The 18,145-nt window shown below is 29.6% G+C and overlaps 1 protein-coding gene across 1 annotated transcript; it reads right to left on the reverse strand.

Annotated features, from left to right (window-relative positions):
- Nucleotides 1-3,373: 3,373 nt before the first annotated feature.
- Nucleotides 3,374-4,057, reverse strand: LOC122270284 (uncharacterized). The gene has a single exon (XM_043047033.2). The coding sequence runs from the start codon at nucleotides 4,055-4,057 to the stop codon at nucleotides 3,374-3,376; it is 684 nt and encodes a 227-aa protein (XP_042902967.2).
- Between the last annotated feature and the right edge of the window lie 14,088 nt (nucleotides 4,058-18,145).

Raw genomic sequence — 18,145 nt, forward strand, 5'->3', positions numbered from 1 at the left:
TAAATAGACTTTTAAATTAATAGAAACGTTTCTATTCCTGATTATCCTCAAAATGTAATATACATTTAATTGAAAAGGCTGAGATGATTGGAAACCATTTCGATTCTGCTAGAATATTTCTATTCTAAATTATTTTATCATTTGCCTTACATTTTGTTTTACTTAGGTGAGAAATATATATGTGTGTAACGAATATTTTTGTGCTAAACTGTTTTTTCTTCATATTTATTGATCAAGAAAATGAAGCAGATGATGTACAGGGCACAAAATATTAAAAAAAAACACCTTAAATAACTTTTGATGGAATAATCAGATTTTCATATACTAAACTAGGATCTCACATCACTTAGGATTTCACATACGAGGATCTCACTTACCCAATCTTAATGGTTTGATATAAGTTTTACATCATTAAGGTATACAAATTTTTATATAATTTTGTTGAACGATGTAATGTTTCATGGTATAATGCAAAAATTGCTGAGAAATTGAAATTTTTAAAAAAATCAGATATATATTCAAAATTCGATTTTCAGGAACGATTCAATAATTTTATAATTTCCCAAATAAACTTGCTTTGTTTAAAATAAATAAAAAAAATTGTATCATAAAATTCGAATTGAATTTTTTTACTGTAATTAAATGAAAAAATACTAAGTAATTATTAAAAATTTCCCGAGAAATCAAATTTCATAAAAAGACGTATTGTTAAAATTAATTCTCTCAAGAACTATTCGACCGATTTCTTATACAGTTTGGAATTGGTCATGCAAAATTGCAGTGTTTAAAATAATGTAAGAAGTTTATATTTCGTAGTTTAACTGACCTATATGATCAAATTGGTTATTCTTTTAATTACGCTGAACAGACTGCCTTTAAAATTACGTGTTGAGGTTTTTTTCTTTCTTCTTATAGGAAGCGTAGCCTTAAATCTTTGAGTAATAAGCTCTAAACATTACTTAAGTATCTAAGATTGTGTAATGATAATTTTTAAAGTATCATTACACAATCAATCGTACAATATCGTACCAAGAACACTGATCAAAATATAAATCACTTCACACGATGTAAATAAAAATTAAATGAAGAATCAATAACTCTGTACTGAGCTACGAAAAATCTCAAAACTGAAAAGCATTTACCAATAGAATTAAGAGATTATTGGAAGCACCATGTAAGTGAAATTTTTAGGGGAGCTAATGAATCAGAGAAAATAACAAAAAGTGGTTGCATCAGTATGGCTTTGTATAATGTAACAGAACTGTTTTTGCCTTTATTTTAATCTTAACATGACTGAAACACATCAGCTTTCAGTATGCTTGATTGATTTTTATTTCAAATTTAAAGCACACAATTATTAGTCCCGCCTTCTTATAAATTGGTGATAAAATAGTTCAGATAAAACTTTTTTTTTGTTTTGAAAATGTCCCCCTGTTCTTCCACCAAATTTTTCAATTAATATAGCTAAAATAATTTCAATTTTTTTTTATTTAATATTATTTGTTGCCGTTTTCGGTGGCTTTACGTTATTGAAGTAAGTATATTTAAAATCTTTAACTGCATTTTTTTTTATCGTATCCTTATTTTTTTATGACAAAAGGGAATAATTTTGAATTCTTTATAGAAAATATTAATCAATAATTGAAAAAATATATATTTGGGAAATGTTTTTTAATGAATCAGTTGTTTTTAATTTCGCGCTTGGAATACTATTCAATCTTTTGTTTTAAATAAACCAACAAAAAAGCCTGGTTTAATTTTTAAAAAAAAATATTTCGTTTTTTTAAAGGGAAAAGAAATTAACTTTGTTTGTTACTATATGGACCTTCACAGCAATATTGGAACACGGCGAATCTTAAATGACTCATTTAAAACAAGTCCGAAAATAGTATTTATTACACAATTCAAGCAAATATACATTAATTAAATAATTAAAATATGTGTACGTAAACAACAAACTTTAACGATAAAAATACATTTATTCAATTTTGTTTTAAGGTGATTACAGTACGGTGGTCAAATATTCTACATTCAAACCATCATCAATCAGCAAAATGTATCTTAAGATATCACACTGCGTTTTAAGTTATTGTCTAAGAACATTTTGACATGGTATTCTCAAAAGTTAGTTGAAAGATTTTTCGACGCCGAAACTTTTCGCGTTGGCAAGCAGAATTCATGCTCGTGATTTAAAATCTCAGGGCACTTTAAATAATTTGTAAAAAAATTCCCATAAGCATCCTTTGATTTTCTTCTTCATCAGAACCAATAAAAATGTTTTATTTTAGATGTGAGGATCTGTTCCATAAACTAGTGTCAGCCACTCATTTATACCCTGATTTAAGGATATATAAAACATGATTGTAGAAAGACCAATGTCCATTTTTCATAAACTCTGGCATATCTTCTTTCAAACTTCTTTTTCTTTTAAGATGTTGCATTGATTGAAATTTTTTGTTTTTAAACTTGTTTTAAACTTTTTTAAAAATGGATTAGAAGAGTTTTTCAGCAAATGTTACTCTAAACCATTAATAAATTAAGACGATGAGTACTCTGCGTACATCTTTGGTTTTACTAAGAAGCATGAGCAATTCTTGCATGTACGCAGTCATTCTCTGTAATTTTTGGGTATTACCAAAAGATATCAAAAAAGGAGATAGCTTACCTCCACCAAAAGGCCGGGAACACTTCGTAATAATCCATAGACTTCTATAAATCATCTAAATAATTGAAGTTGAGAGTGAAACATTCAATATTAAATTTTATTCACAAGCATATGGACACAAAATATTTACGGACACACGCAACAAAAAAGGAACATGCTTCGCAAACGTAGTTCTAAACAGTTCTCCCTCGAACCAGAGTGTCAGCGTGTGCGTGGGAGGAGTCGGATTAGCCTTGAGCACGTGATTTTCATGCTCTCACTAGATGAAATTAAGTGATGAATTAATGAATTTAATTAGAATTTCCAACATCCTCCCACCTTTGAGTTTTTACTCCAAGAAACTCAAATACGCTTTTCCAAAACATCCTTTTCGCTTTCACCAACTTCAAGAGGAAACAGTCTCGATGTTGATCGTAGAACTTCACCACCTTTTGTCTTTAACTTTACGAGTCTGATGTTTCTATCTCGTGACGTGAATACTTCGATGACTTTCCCTAGAAGCCAATCCAGTCTCTTTGTGTATTCACTGGATATCAGCACAACATCGCTTATTTTGATAGGTGAAGAACTTCGCATTTTTCTATCGAATTGCCTCAGCTGTCCCAAATATTCCGAACGAAAACGTTTCCTCAGATCTTGTCTCAATCTTTGACGGTAGGCAAACCTTTTATTCAAAGATTTGCTGTCCAAGAGATCCAGGTCTGGTAGTCAAACTTCTCTGACCTCTTGAAGGAACATGCTAGGAGTAAGAGGCACTAGATCACTTATATCTTCACTGACGTATGTGAGAGGTCGTCCATTGATGATACTTTCACAATCACATAAGACAGTATTTAATTCTTCGAAGTTGAGAGACGTCCGACCTAAGACTTTGCGAAGTATTCGCTTGAGAATTCCAATCAAACGTTCCCAAAAGCCACCCCACCAGGGTGCAGATGGAGGGATAAATTTCCAGTTAATCTTATTCACTGCACTGTTTTTAACTACTGCATCCCAATTAATCTTTTTAAGAAGATTGTTCGCTCCAACCAAGTTTGTTCCATTGTCTGAGTAAACGATAGCTGGTCTTCCTCTACGAACCACATATCTTCGAAAAGTCTGTAGAAAACTTTCAGTGGACAGTGAAGTAGTCAGTTCCAGATGTATTGCTCTAAACACAGCACAGGTATAAATGACAATCCACGACTTCTGATTTTCTCTCAGATGGAGAGGCCCTGTAAAATCTATTCCCGTAATTTCAAATACAGAAGCTGCTCTTAGACGGTCAACAGGCAATGGAGCAGTTGGAGTTACGATTGGGTCGAATCGTTTGCAAATTATGCACTTTCTGATAACTTTGCGAACAGTCTTTCTGAACTTCAGAATCCAGAATTCTTCTCTGAGTTGGGTCATTACCATATATGGCAGTACTTTTACTTTCGTTACTTGTACCGCCGGTACAAGTAAAAAGTACGTACTTTTACTTGTACTTCGTTACTTTTTAAATTTAGTACTTTTACTTGTACTTTCGTTACTTTTATAGGGAAAAAGTACAAGTATTTGTAACGGTAATGTCGAATGAAATCGTTACTTTTTTCTAAAATTCGGTAAGCTTTCTAAAAAAAATCCAATCGGTATCCAATCGTAAAAAAATTATATGTGAAATATAATACTGCAGTACCTTCTAGTGCTCCCGTCGAGGGCTTATTCAGTGTGGCTAAGCACGTTCTGAGAAATTCTCGCAGCAGACTCAGTGACACCACTTTCGAAATGCAATTATTTTGCAAAATGAATAAAAATATTAATTAGCAAGTTATTTTCATTCATTTTCGAGTTTTATGTATTTATTTAATACATTTTTAATAAAAAATGTTGGATTTTGTTATTACGTTTTTCAATTTTCATTTTGAACTCACTAATAATACATTTTTGTCTTCATACATTTCTTACTAAATACATTTTTACCTAGTAAATTTTTCACTAAAATTATGTTTATGCCCGACCTTGTCAAATAACGCCCAGTCAAATCTCTAAGAACTTCAGAACTATTTGTGCTATTGAAAACTATAATAATTACTATTTTAACTCTTGAAAATTCGAAGGTATTAATTTAGCCGCTGGTACTGAAATTCGTTTACAAATTTTAAATATTCCGTTAAGGCCTGGTTTCTTAGGACAGGACGCCGTCAGCTGGAAATCAGCGCTAACCTCTGATTGGTCAATTTGTGCGTTTGATAGTATACGTCATCGAACGCTCATCTTGAACTACAATTGCCGTCCAACTCAACTGCAGTTGGATTACAACGTGACGTTAACCACAGAAGCAATGGCGGTCAACATCCAACAGCACATTGAAATCAGCCAAGATTTTGATTTTGACATTAAACATAGCTTCTTCATTAAACATAGCACTCTTCATTTAACTCAGCTATAATGTGTTTTTTCTTGGACAAAGTCATTATTTGTTCTCTAAAACACTGGTCGATAATAACAAAATCAATACAAATTCAAAATAAATATTCGTTTACGTTATTAACGCATGCGCAATGAGCGATAATGTCTGCGTTGGACCGACTGCTCACGCTGAGCTAACAAAAAAGTATTTTTTTGGCGTCAGCTCTACGTCAACTTTCCGCTGACTCCCAGATAAGGCGCTAATTCTAAGAAACCAGGCCTTGAGCTAACAAACCAGTATTTTGTTGGCGTCAGCTCTAGGTCAACTTTCCGCTGACGCTCAAATAAGGCGCTTGTTCTAAGAAACCAGACCTTATGGCAGAAATGTTCGGAAAATGATTTTCTCGCATGACTTCAGCATTAGTCATTGTTATAAATAAAACTGTTCTGTTCGAACTTATACTGCACATTCAATTATTTTTTACTAGCTCAAAGATCACAAAACTATCTGAAACCCCGTGTTTGCTTTGTTTATGTTTGTGCTTTTAAAACGCGTTTCTATAGAGTAAAACAATTTTAAATCAATGGTAATTTAAATAAATAAAAATAATAAACTAAAAATTAAAATCAATAAATAAAATTTCTTTTTCGTGCAAATTCATAAAAAGTTTGATATTAAAATTATATTTGATTTTGAAATTATATTATATGATTATATTATATAATTATATTATAAAATCATATTATAATATTCTTAAGAATTTAAAAATAAATTAATGTCCATAACTTTCAAAATTGAAAATAATTAAATAAACAACAACAATTTTGCAAAAACATTAAAGAACATAAGAACATTATTCAATAAAATTTTAGGTTACTTTGAATTTTCGATTTCCTAGAAATGTACTTTTAAATCGTTACTTTTTTGTATAGTACTTGTACTTTTAATTGTACTTTTTACTCGCTACTTTTTACTTTTTACTCGTTACTTTTTTTAAAAATACTTGTACTTTTACTCGTTACTTTTTAAAAGTAGCGTTGCCATGTATGGTCATTACAATCTGAACACCTGCATGACCAAGAGAACAATGTTTCCAGTGAACAAGCTTTTCAACTATCGGATGATCACTTGGTAACACAATAGGAAATTTGAAATTCTCCAAGTCGTCTTTTAACGAGAGTCTAGTCTTAATTCGAAAAAGTCCATTATCATCCTCAAGAACTTGGAGATTCTGTAGTCGCTTATCATGAGATCCTGTGCAGCATCTAATTAAAGTATAGCAAAGCGTCTCAAACCGTAACAGTTATAAACAACCCAGAATCCTGATATTTCTGATATTTCCATTACCTAATATTTCTGACAATTAATAAGACTGTACTTGATATCATTATATAATATTTAATTACCATATATTTGATGTCAATACCTGATACTTGATTATCATATACTTGACATCATTCCGTGATACTTAATTATCCTATCTTGATATAATTACCTGATACTTACGCTAATACTTGATATCATTACCTGGTATTTCTAGGAATATTTGATACGTTTCCCGGGGTTTTCCAAGAAAATTCGGCATCCACCCTTATTTCATTTTGCTGGAAGATTTTTCTATGAACCAATTCAACCTCACGAAATTAAGTTTACAAAATTTAATTTTCAAAGATTCGTCTCAGCCGGTAGTCCCAAGAAAATAATACTAGCATACAATTATTAAACACAGTAAGATATATATATATAATATAGATATTTAGTACAAGTTTTATAAAGTGGGAATGTTGCATCTGATAAAAATATAGCCAAGTATTTAAAATAATAGCAAAGATAAATCTTCTCGATTCCTGCATACTTCTCTCTCATGAGACTAAAAGGAAAGTGACACTTCTTTCTCTCATCTGTCGTTCCTTAGTAAACGAAATGTGATCAATAAGAAAGTTTAGTGGGGGAGGACAACAAAAGCAAGTGATTTATTCCCAAATCACTCATTAGTCACATGATCAGGATTGTATTCCTCCTCCTGATGGCATGCACAGTAACAAGCTTCCAAAGCAACAACATTACGTAGATGAAACATGTACTAAAATGGATATGCCCTTTTTCTCAATAAATGCAAATAACATTGTTTCCATTTCATTTCACAGAGAGAATTTGTTATGATGCTTTTAAAAATATTAAATTTTTTGCCATTGATTTGGATATTTATTCATCTTTAGCTTCTAAGATACGAGATATTAAATTGTAAGTATAGTAGACAGAGTAGAGTAGTTTTTGATAATGTTAAAGTATATTTATTTAAATATTTTGTCTTAAAGTATCCATACATGTTGATGCATAACAATATTTTTAAATTTTATTCATTATTATAGTACACGACAATTTTGTTACAAGCAATTTTTTTGAAAAATATTTTTGAAATTGTTTTAATTATTAGAAAGAAAACTTTCCGTAAAAAAATACATTGTCCTATTTTCTCATTATCGTAAAAAATGAAAAATTATCTCGATACAATCTTATGTGATAAAAAATTTCTCTACTGAACATGTTTACTCCAATTGAATTACTATAAACTTTTGGGTCTCTCAAATACCTTTGACAATAGCAAGAAATGAAAAATTTTCGCCACAGTGTTAATAAAAAATATTTATTGAAATGGTGTGTTTGCGCACCTTTAGCCGAAAATAGGTTAAAACAGAAGGCAACGTGCCTAACTAATTTTCTAGAAGAATACGAGGTAATTCTGATGTGATTATAATAATACGGAATTATAAAATTTGAAGAAAATGCTGTAATTTAATAATTTACTATATTAGTTTTATAAACAAGTTCTTTTTCAATTCCTGATAAAAATCTAATATGGGGAATTTTTTTTGCGTCTTTGTTTAAATAAGAAAACTTTATAATTTTTTTTTTCAAATTTCCTATTTCATTGTTTTTAATGCACACACACATATATATTAAAAACAGAATATTCTTTTGTCGCTGTGAAATGAAAATCGAAAAATTATATAGCAAATAACCGCTGTCGTAACTTCTGCGAACATGAAAAATAGATTTGTCTCGTCTATATCAAATTCAGTTACGAGCTTTCCTAAAGCTCAAAACTAGTTATCCTCCGAACAAAATTTTAAGCCAACAAGCCTCCAGTGTCAAGAAAAGGATGAAAAAAATATTTCTTTTTCCTTCTTGCCAATTTTACTTAGCGGTTTAGGTGCCTAAGGTGATTTTTCTTTTAGAAGAGGTCTAGAAATATCTTGAAACACCCTTTTTGTTCTAGAATATTGTTATGCGTCTAATATGAAAAAAAATTATTTTTTTAGTTTCTAGTTGCTGAAAGGAAGTTAATGAACTAATGTAGTTAAGTAAACTGAACTATCAGTTAATTGTGCAAAAATTACATTGAATTAATTTATCAGAAATGTATAAGGGCCCTTATTAAAATACTAGATGGTTTCTAAAATTCCTTGAAGAACCTAAACACACAGAAATGTTAGTTTTTTTTTTTTGTTTTTTATACGAAATTAGTTTATTTATTCAAGGACAAAATTAGTAGTTAGACAACAATTGTCACTTCTAAGTGAAGAAAACTACAAAATTTTGTTTTGAAAATGTTTATCATTTGCAACTATAACAAGGACATAAATAAACAAACGTTCGGGTAATTATTTCAGTTGAAGTGGTCCGATGCACGGAAAGAAAATATAATTTTAAAACTATTTCCTTTCGCCATGTATTGACCAACTTTGTTGCTAATTTTGAAACTGGGTGAGAATAAAATTTATATCTCTCAGCAAAACGCAGGGCACGTTTATCTTCGGTATTTTTTTAATGACTTTTAGAATCGTCGGCCAATTTTAGCAAGACAGTGGAACGGAAACTTGTGATCGAAGGCTCTGTAGTCTCATGAATTGAAGCTTTTTTTCGATTAATATTTAATAACCATCATTTAAAAAGCTGACTCAATTTTTCGGGTTAAACTCCGTAGTCTTGTAAATTTGAACTCAATCCAGTCAAACAAAATCAATCGTAATGTTTTATAGAGTTTGTTTTATATCAGCCATACAACCAAGTTTAAATGAATCGTTGTGGATATTTCTCTGAAATTGAATATCTACTGTAAGTCAATGACTTCTTTGATAATGCATAAGACAATTCATAATCCACAACAACACGATACTTGTTTAAGAATATGATCTTAGCTTGAAATGCGTATTTAAAAAATGGAGATAGCTCAAGGTATATGTTACTGTGAATGACCGGTGGTTGTTTACTTCCATCGGTGAATGCTGACAATCACATAGTTGCTCTGGTAAATGTCAGGAAAAATATACTAAGTCTAATTTAGTGCAACTGCCCGGTGTACCATACACTGATGTTTTTGAAGGTTCAGTACCACAATCCGGCATACATTTGCCCGGTATGCCTGACATCAATGTTTCTTATATGTCAATTGCCAGTGCCCAGTAAGCATTTGACCGGTACTCCGATCACTGATGTTTCTCCTAATCTATCCTCAGCAGACATTATAATATCGAATAACTATAATCATATCAACGAATAAATTAATATAAAAACGGATATAACAAATATTTTGGACATTCAATAAAGCGATTATGTTATTGTTGACATTTCGGTCATTCACGGTAACATACTGTTTGTCTAAGATAGGTACTCTTCGCCTGGAGCTGTGGCGGTGACTATGGTAACGAGGTATGATTATTTCAAGTAGGGGTGAGGGGTCCCTCTTTAGGACTGGTTTTGGTGAGAGAAAAAGAGACATCTTCATCGAACCTACCCTCCCTAAAATGCCCTCTTCTTGTTTCCATAGCACCAGACTGTCGCAGACTTTGTGGCGGGAAGAGTAGGGGAGAGTGGTGTCAATTGTAACATTTTTTACTTAACTATTTTTAGCTAACAAAAAATCCAATATATTATTATTATTAATTGACAGACGAGTAAAGTAGACTATCCTCTACTAGAAAAAAAATTAAATACCTGATTTTAAATATTATTATATTAGTTATTAACAATTTTTGACAGTCGTGCACTTGTTACAATTGTCCCCACTTACGGGGTCAATTGTAACAGTTCATAAATTCAACTAAAACATAGTTAATTATACATATTATCATAGTTGTGATATATTTTTTTATTGATCAAAATAGTAGTGATATTTTAGGAGTAAAAATAATAATGAGCAGAGACCTAAAGGGTTAAACTTTTAACTTTAAGGGGTTAAAAATTTTAATTTAAGCTGTGAAAGGTGACAAATAAAATAATGCACATGCAACATAATATAAATGCTATCGGAAACTATTGGTGGTTCTTAAAGAGTTAAGTGATGGTTTGTAAACATAAGATTATTTATTTTCAGCTGTTATAATCGTTCCTTTACTTATTGTTACAATTGTCCCCAAGACGCCATTTCAGCTTCATTTGTTAAAATCAATGCTAGTTAATTAGCAAAACTAATCTTTTTTTTTATTGAAATGTTAATTAAGGTGTCCACTTACATATTCGGTTACTAATTTTTATTTGTTTAAACGAAATTACTTTGTTACAATAAAATATTCTAATACTAAAAAAAGTACTTGCGTGACGTGAAAATATCTTTTGTGATGTAACTCTTTCAAAAGTACATAAAAATGGTTGCCATCAGGGGTGTACATGTAGATTTGTTAAATACACCTTGTGCACCACCTAGGAACCAAATCTAGAACCCGACACTCGAAATTTTTGCTCTGTTACAATCGTACCCTGTTACAATTGACCCCACTTTCCCCAATTTATCTTAGACAAACAGTATGTATTTCTGAATATGAACAGAGCTTGAAAAAACCTGTTATTAAACAAAAAATGGGCATTGGTCCTTAGACATAGCTCAAGATGCAGTGTTAAAAAAAAGGGACATTAAAGTTTGAATGCAAATAATTAGGACAGAAATGTTGATAACTAGGAAAAATAGTCCGAGACCAACATACCCATCAAAAAAAGGGGGCAAAACTATTAACGAATATGAAGATAGATCTGTAAGAAAAAGGAAATGAAGTTTTAAATATTGACACAGTCGTTGAAGAGAATGACTTTGCTCTTAGAAAATGAGCATAGTTTTTTTAAAATAGACATTACATTTTATTCCATTTTTTGAGCTAATAATGTGACTATTTTTAAAAGAATTAACAAATGAATGGTTGTGCTAAAAAATAAACTGAGCTAATTTTCATACTGATTTGCTACTCAAGTCATTCGAAAGCAACAAAGGTCTTAAGAGTTTGAGTTTAACGTTTAAAACTAAAAATTCATTTTTAAATTATGCTCCGTTTTATTCAAGTTCATATTGAGCCATAGCCATTTTTCAAAACCCTCATCTCTTCCTATTTCTTTTTTCTTTAACGATTTCTAAAAAAAAGTACTTTAGTTATATTCTAGTTCCTCAGAGATAAAATATTAAGAAAATATGCGTACGAAATAAATATTTTTTTTCTAAAAGAACGAGCTAAAATCGATCCTCAATGTTAAAAAGTGATTGCTATATAAAAATACTTTCAGCAATTTTATCGAATGGCATATAATCATAAAAAGTCCCAAATACCGACATAAATTTAAACTTGAAGAAATACTGTTTTCGAGAATACAAATAAAATGTTGATGTCTTTCACATTTTTTTTTATGATTTTCGATGCAACATTTTCTGAAGTAATTGTAGAATGCTTTTTTGAGAAAATGATATCGTGAAGAATTTATGAGATTTCCGGTGTCATCGAATTCCAGAGAAATATAAAATGTTTTATTGCATCAATGTAATTGCACCTGGAATATTTCATATTGACAATAAAGAAATAAAAAAAACAAAGCTTGGATGCACTTTGGAGTTTATTCGCCAAGGAAAATATAGAAAAGCCTCAATTTGAGTGTTTTTCAAAGCTACAACTCTAAACTTTATACGCGTTCTTGCAGAAAAAATAAAACTGTATGAACTTGAAAATAGACAAACAGTTAAAAAAATTCTAATTAATTTTTGTAAAAAATCTCATTTGTGTATACAGGGTGATTCAGCATAGCAGGTACAAACTTGAAGGGAATGTAGAGTACAAAAAAGGTTTAAAAATGGCATAACAACCAATGGTCGAAATTGTCAACATATGACGTTAAGGGGCGCTTCTCCATCATGAACTAGCTGTTCGTGCGCATTTAAACAGATATATTTTTAAATTTAAGTTTTTCAAAGTTTCATTAATTTCGTGTCTTTTTATAATTATTGTCACAAATGGCGTTCAAAGAAGATTTGTTCATATTTTTCTTATCGAATTTGATAGATTTGGCGGCTTAATTGCAGAGATTGCATTTATATCCGCAAATGAATAAATTACGTTGCAACAGCTATTACTGAGCCTATTTGAACAAATAATGTTAGAAAAATTAAATAAACATGAAATTAAAATAGTTTAAATAAATATATATATCGCTGTAGATATTCAGGAACAATCGGTATATTTATAAATATATACCCTGCTTTGTATGTGGATAGTATTCAAATTTCATGTTCGTCTTTACTTAAAATTAAAAAAAACACATTTTATTGAATTTAATACAGATTTAAGACATTCAAACTAATAGTGATTACTATGTTTTTTTCTTCTTTCGTATTACTTTAAACAGAATTGTTCCCTTAAACAGTCCAACTATTGTCCACATCCCTTTCAAAAGGTCTTTTCTTAAAATCTGAAACTTGACAATCTACATTTTAAATTCTGTGAACCCGTTTCATATATTCTTAAAAGAACGCAAATTTCATTTAAGTTAAAAATTCAGATTTGAACCAGTTTGAAATATCTTTTTTATACATTTTCTTCTTAAAAACTTTTCTATAAAGCATTAGATATTTTATAAGAGATACAAAAAAAAAGAGTTTCCATGTAATTTCTTGGTATCTGTAATTTCAAACAGGTGAAAATGTTTAGGAATGGCTGAATTAAAATATTAAAGAACAATTAATATTATTAAATAGCTCAACTTATTGATGAAAAACCTAACTTATCCATTGTAAATATGTAGTGGATGAGATTTGATTAAATTTATCTTCAGAAAAAAATCACAATTGCAATATTCATAAATCAGCAAGATTTAGTAATAGCAGAAATGACGTCACTTTTACTATCTGACTCTTCTTTTGATAATAACATCTAGAGTGAGTTCCAGGTGTTGCTAGATGCCATTTTAAATTAGAAAGCTTTTGACATCAAAAAGTTAAGGGGGGTCAGGACCCTTAAAACTCTCAAAAAATCGATTTTTCAAGAATCATTTTTTTTTATTCCTTGCATTATTCTGCGCATTTTCATATCTTACATTTCGAAATCTTTCAATTGGTTCAAAAGTTATAAGGGTTAGAAGACAAGTCACTCACCAACAATTGCTTTAGTGGGCGTGGTCGCGAATTGCTTCATTTCGGGCTTATCTTATAGTTTCTAATAATAATCTGAGATTTAAAGTGTCTACAACTCAACTCTGCTCCAACCCTTTGCAGATTTTATTTGTTTATATTCGAATTGCATGCGTTTTTTAATCTTAGATTAATATTTGTACATTCGTCTATTAGCTTTCATTTTAGTCAAAAATCTAGTTTCGGTTTGATTTATTTATTAGAAATAATCATGAATAATCCTCGTAGATCTGGTCAGAGACCAAAAAAGAGAAGATTTCGTGGAAATCAATTTCGGCAAAGTGTAAAAGTGGGCAGTTGCAATGTTTTTATTGAAAAAGAGGATTTTAAAAGTGCTTCTAAGAAAAAGCTTTCGATGTCATGTTCCAGTTTCAAGGATATCGAAACTGAAACTAAAGAGACTTTTGATGGTTATCGCCTTATTGATGTTGCTTCCTTGATAAGTTTTTTCAATAATGTGGCTGCTTGTGGAATTGGCTGCTTGTGGCGGATAAAGAGCCGATGCACTGGTTTTGCCCGAAAGGCGAAAATAGTTGGTGCAGCTATAATAAAGCTGTGCATAACAACAAAATGCATGAGTATAAGCACCCAATGCTGGTTGCTAAAGTTGTTGTGGAGGCAATAAAGCCAATATTTAAGGATCTGTCTCATCCGTCTCTTTTGAAAAGATGTTTGGGGGGTAAGACCCAAAACCCAAATGAGTCGTTAAACTCACTCATATGGAAGTTTTGCCCTAAATTTGCTAGTGCTGGCAAAAATGTTGCCGAAATAGCTGCATATATGGGTGTTTGTGTTTTTAACGATGGAAAAAAGTCTTTGATGTCGATAATGAAACTGTTGGAGCTACAAATCAACAAAAAAGCAAAGCAAAACTTTCATGCTCAAGATAAACTCCGCATAACAAAAGCTGAAAAGCGAGCTAGTGAACAGTCTATTGTAGCTCGTAGAGTGAAACGACAAAAAAAGATTTGTGAAAATGAGAGAATGGAAAAAAGTGAAGGGGGGGATATGTATATTTCTGGTGGCTTTTAATTTTTAAATGTTTTTTTTTTATATTGATTTTATTATAAAATAATAAAATGTAAGAAATTTATTCCTTTATATCTATGTCTTTGAGGTTACTTAGGATTTCTAGATAAACATAAAAATGGATATTGTTATAATAATCAAAATGTTAACTTTGTGGTCATTTTTATCAACAATTTTTTAAAAGTTACTAACATGAAAATCGTTTGCTTGTTTTTGAAAATTTATTTTAAAACATCATCTTTTAGATTTTTATAAATCTCAAAAATCTATCATTTAGGTTGGTTTGTTTTTTGTATCAATCATTTCTAAAGTTTGAAAAGTTGATTACTATTTGACTCGATGCTCGTTATGTGACAAGTCGTTGTGAAATGTTACTTTATTTTGTTTATAAGTCAAATTTAGTTAATGTATTACTGTTTAAGTTGTATGTAAGTACTGTAAAATGATTTATTTTATTTATTTAAGCATTTTTAGAAAAATATATTGAGTGGTATTTGAAAAAAACAAATTTTTAACTTTAAAGTCATTTTTCTCAAAATGTGATATTTTGAACTTGTGCGCACTGTGTACAAAGAACTAATTGATAGAATTGTACGAAACTTTAGGAAAAGTTTTATGATATGGTTTGCTACAACTGGTACCTAGTATAAAAACCATTACTCTCTTAAAATTTTTTTAAATAATTGTGTAATGTGCCAAAAATATAGAAATTTGAAAAACTTAAACTTTTTTAATTTTTAGAAAATTAAAATATATGTATATCAAAATAATATTAGGTAACACAGGTTTAGGGTAATTATAACTTTAATTTAAAATTAGTTTGACATTATTTTGATGATATTTGACTCGTACGCTTTGCGCACAATGAAACTCACTTTTTCGAAAATAAAAAAATTTCACTATATTAAAAAAAGTCTGTAATTTTTTTTATGAATGATTTTTTTGAATTTAGCTATTTAATTATATTGATAATAGTGCTAGTAAATGATAAAAAAAATTTCATAGCTTTAGGATAAATTCAAAGATAGTTACAGTGTGTCGAAAATATGGTATTTCATTGTATCGTTTAAGGCGTTAAAGGGTCCTGACCCCCCTACTTTTATAATGGGATGTCTGCAAGTGACGTAGGGTGGATATCTCGATCCTGATTGACTGTTGATATGTGGTATTTGTTTATTTTTGTTACTGTTCTTTTCATTCTATTTCGAGTAAGCTAAGCCGCGAGTACCAATTCTCTTAAGTGACACATTCTAAATCCTTTCACAAAGATTTCAATTCTTTCACTATGCATTTGCGCAGAGACTTAGCACAAAGAGAGTTACGTTGCTTCGTGGAACCTAAACAAACTAATTAAGCATCGAAGTTGCCAGGTACACAAAATAAAAATATAGTATGGTTACAATAAAGTACACAAGCAAATAATAAATCTAAGTTAAGTAGATGAGAAAGACTTATATTTCACCTAAATCGATCTGAAATATGGCTCTGTATTTATTTAACGTATTGTAAATTAACTTTGTAACTTATGTAGAGAAACTTAGCTTAACTTTAATAAGCCGTTTTGCTGATTAAGATAAGCTGGCGCTGACATCATGTGTGGGTATGGGAGGTCTTCTTCGTCTTAAAATGCAAGTACCCAATTTTAAATAAAGAAAATAATCTTCGGAGAAATCGTTTATTAGCGAGACTACACTATAACATTTAAATTCTGAACCAATTTGTTTTTTTTTTCTTTTGTATTTTCATATGGTTTAAATTATAATTTTTATTTTTTATTTCCTTAAACATTTTGGATCTACTAAGGGTGTAAGATGTTAGTTTAAACAAAAACAAATTTAATTATAATTATTTTAAATATTGACAGTAAAACTGTTATCTTGCATGATTAAAGAAAGTCCTTTTTATACAGAAAATGCGAAATAAAGGAGAATAATTTAAGCAAAACAGCCATTCTTTAATTTCAGCGTTACGCCCTAAATAACAAACGCATAACAACCTCCCGTGCTGAAAGCTATTATAATTTGTACCATTTCTAAATAAATCCAGAATATTTAAGAATTTACGCAATAGGAACAAAATAACAAACTCTTTTTAGTTGTTTCCTATCTCATTTTGTGTGAGAGATTTCTCCCCGCTGTGAAAATTGTTGAAAAGGAAAAGATAAATGAGGTAGTTAAACTTCGAAAATATATTGCCTTCTGAAACCTTTTGAGCAATTTTAGCAATCTTTTTCTTTTTTGGAAACATCAAGACAAATTGTTTTTAAAAACGCTTAAAGTTTGTTAAATTACTTCTAAAAGGCCTTTAAAAATGTAGATAAATAAACTCCCAAAAGGTGGTTCAAGGCCTTAACAAAATAGAAGATATCATAAATAAAGTAATATAAACAAGAAATCGTTAATAAATTTCTATAAAAAGATGCTCGCGTTTTATTAAGAAAAGGGATTTAATGGAAAAAAAAAACCTTACGAGCAGTTTTAAATATTAGAGTGTTTAGAAAATGCAAAGTTATTTTATGTTCGTAAAAAAGTATTTCTGTTCTATCTAGGGGTTGCACGGAGAAAAAATTCTGGTAAAATGATCGTACTGTATGATTACTGTATTTTGTACTATATGTTGAGTAAAAATAATTTAAAGCTAAGCAACAAATTTATGTATTAAAATATGAAACTTGCATTTATAAACATATGTTTCATGAAATAAAGCATTGCGGAATGAAAGAGCTTCAAATTATAATACTTGATAAGATAATTGATCTCATAAATTGTTTTTAAATCAGAGTATATTCTATAGACTGATCAAAACTTGGTAAGAACACTAAAACAAATATGTTGATAGACATAGTGTATACGTGGTTGGGCCTTAGGTTAGGCCTCAACCGCCCTGTGACTAGGGACGGTTCTTTTCGTCCTCTTTTGTGTACAGCTTTGATTGCATCACATGTTAATTCCATATTAGATTTTCTTAAAATATCTTATAAAACTGAAATATCTGCTACTTTACTACTGAAATTCTAATGCATTTCTAAATTTCCCATTGAGGTAATGTAACACGGTTTTACCCGCGGGGTTTGGCTTGTTCCGGAAAAAAAATAATTTATTAAAAAAGTTATACATACATGCTTTTTTTAGAGAAGATAAACTAGATTATGAATATCTTGGTTAAGTCAAACAGTATGTAGGTCAAATTGTTTAGATTCAATAGGCCTTCAAACTTCAGCTAACCGGTATTTCCCTATATATGTATATGTGTATCTATATATATATATATATATATATATATATATATATATATATATATATATATATATATATATATATATATATATATATATATATATATATATATATATATATATATATATATATATATATATATATATATATATATATATATATATATATATATATATATATATATATATATATATATATATATATATATATATATATATATATATATATATATATATATATATATATATATGTATATACTTTTAAATAAAAAAAGACAAGTAAAACGTTCTGATAATAATCGAATCATGGTAACTATTTAATTAGTATTTAGTAAGTTTAATAATAAAACTTTTCATTTTCTTACATTTTCTAGATGAAAGGCTAATAATAATTTATTA

The sequence above is a fragment of the Parasteatoda tepidariorum genome, chromosome 7 (assembly GCF_982258835.1).
Source record: "Parasteatoda tepidariorum strain Cologne lab strain chromosome 7, Ptep-v5.0, whole genome shotgun sequence".
Classification (NCBI taxonomy): Eukaryota; Metazoa; Arthropoda; class Arachnida; order Araneae; family Theridiidae; genus Parasteatoda; species Parasteatoda tepidariorum.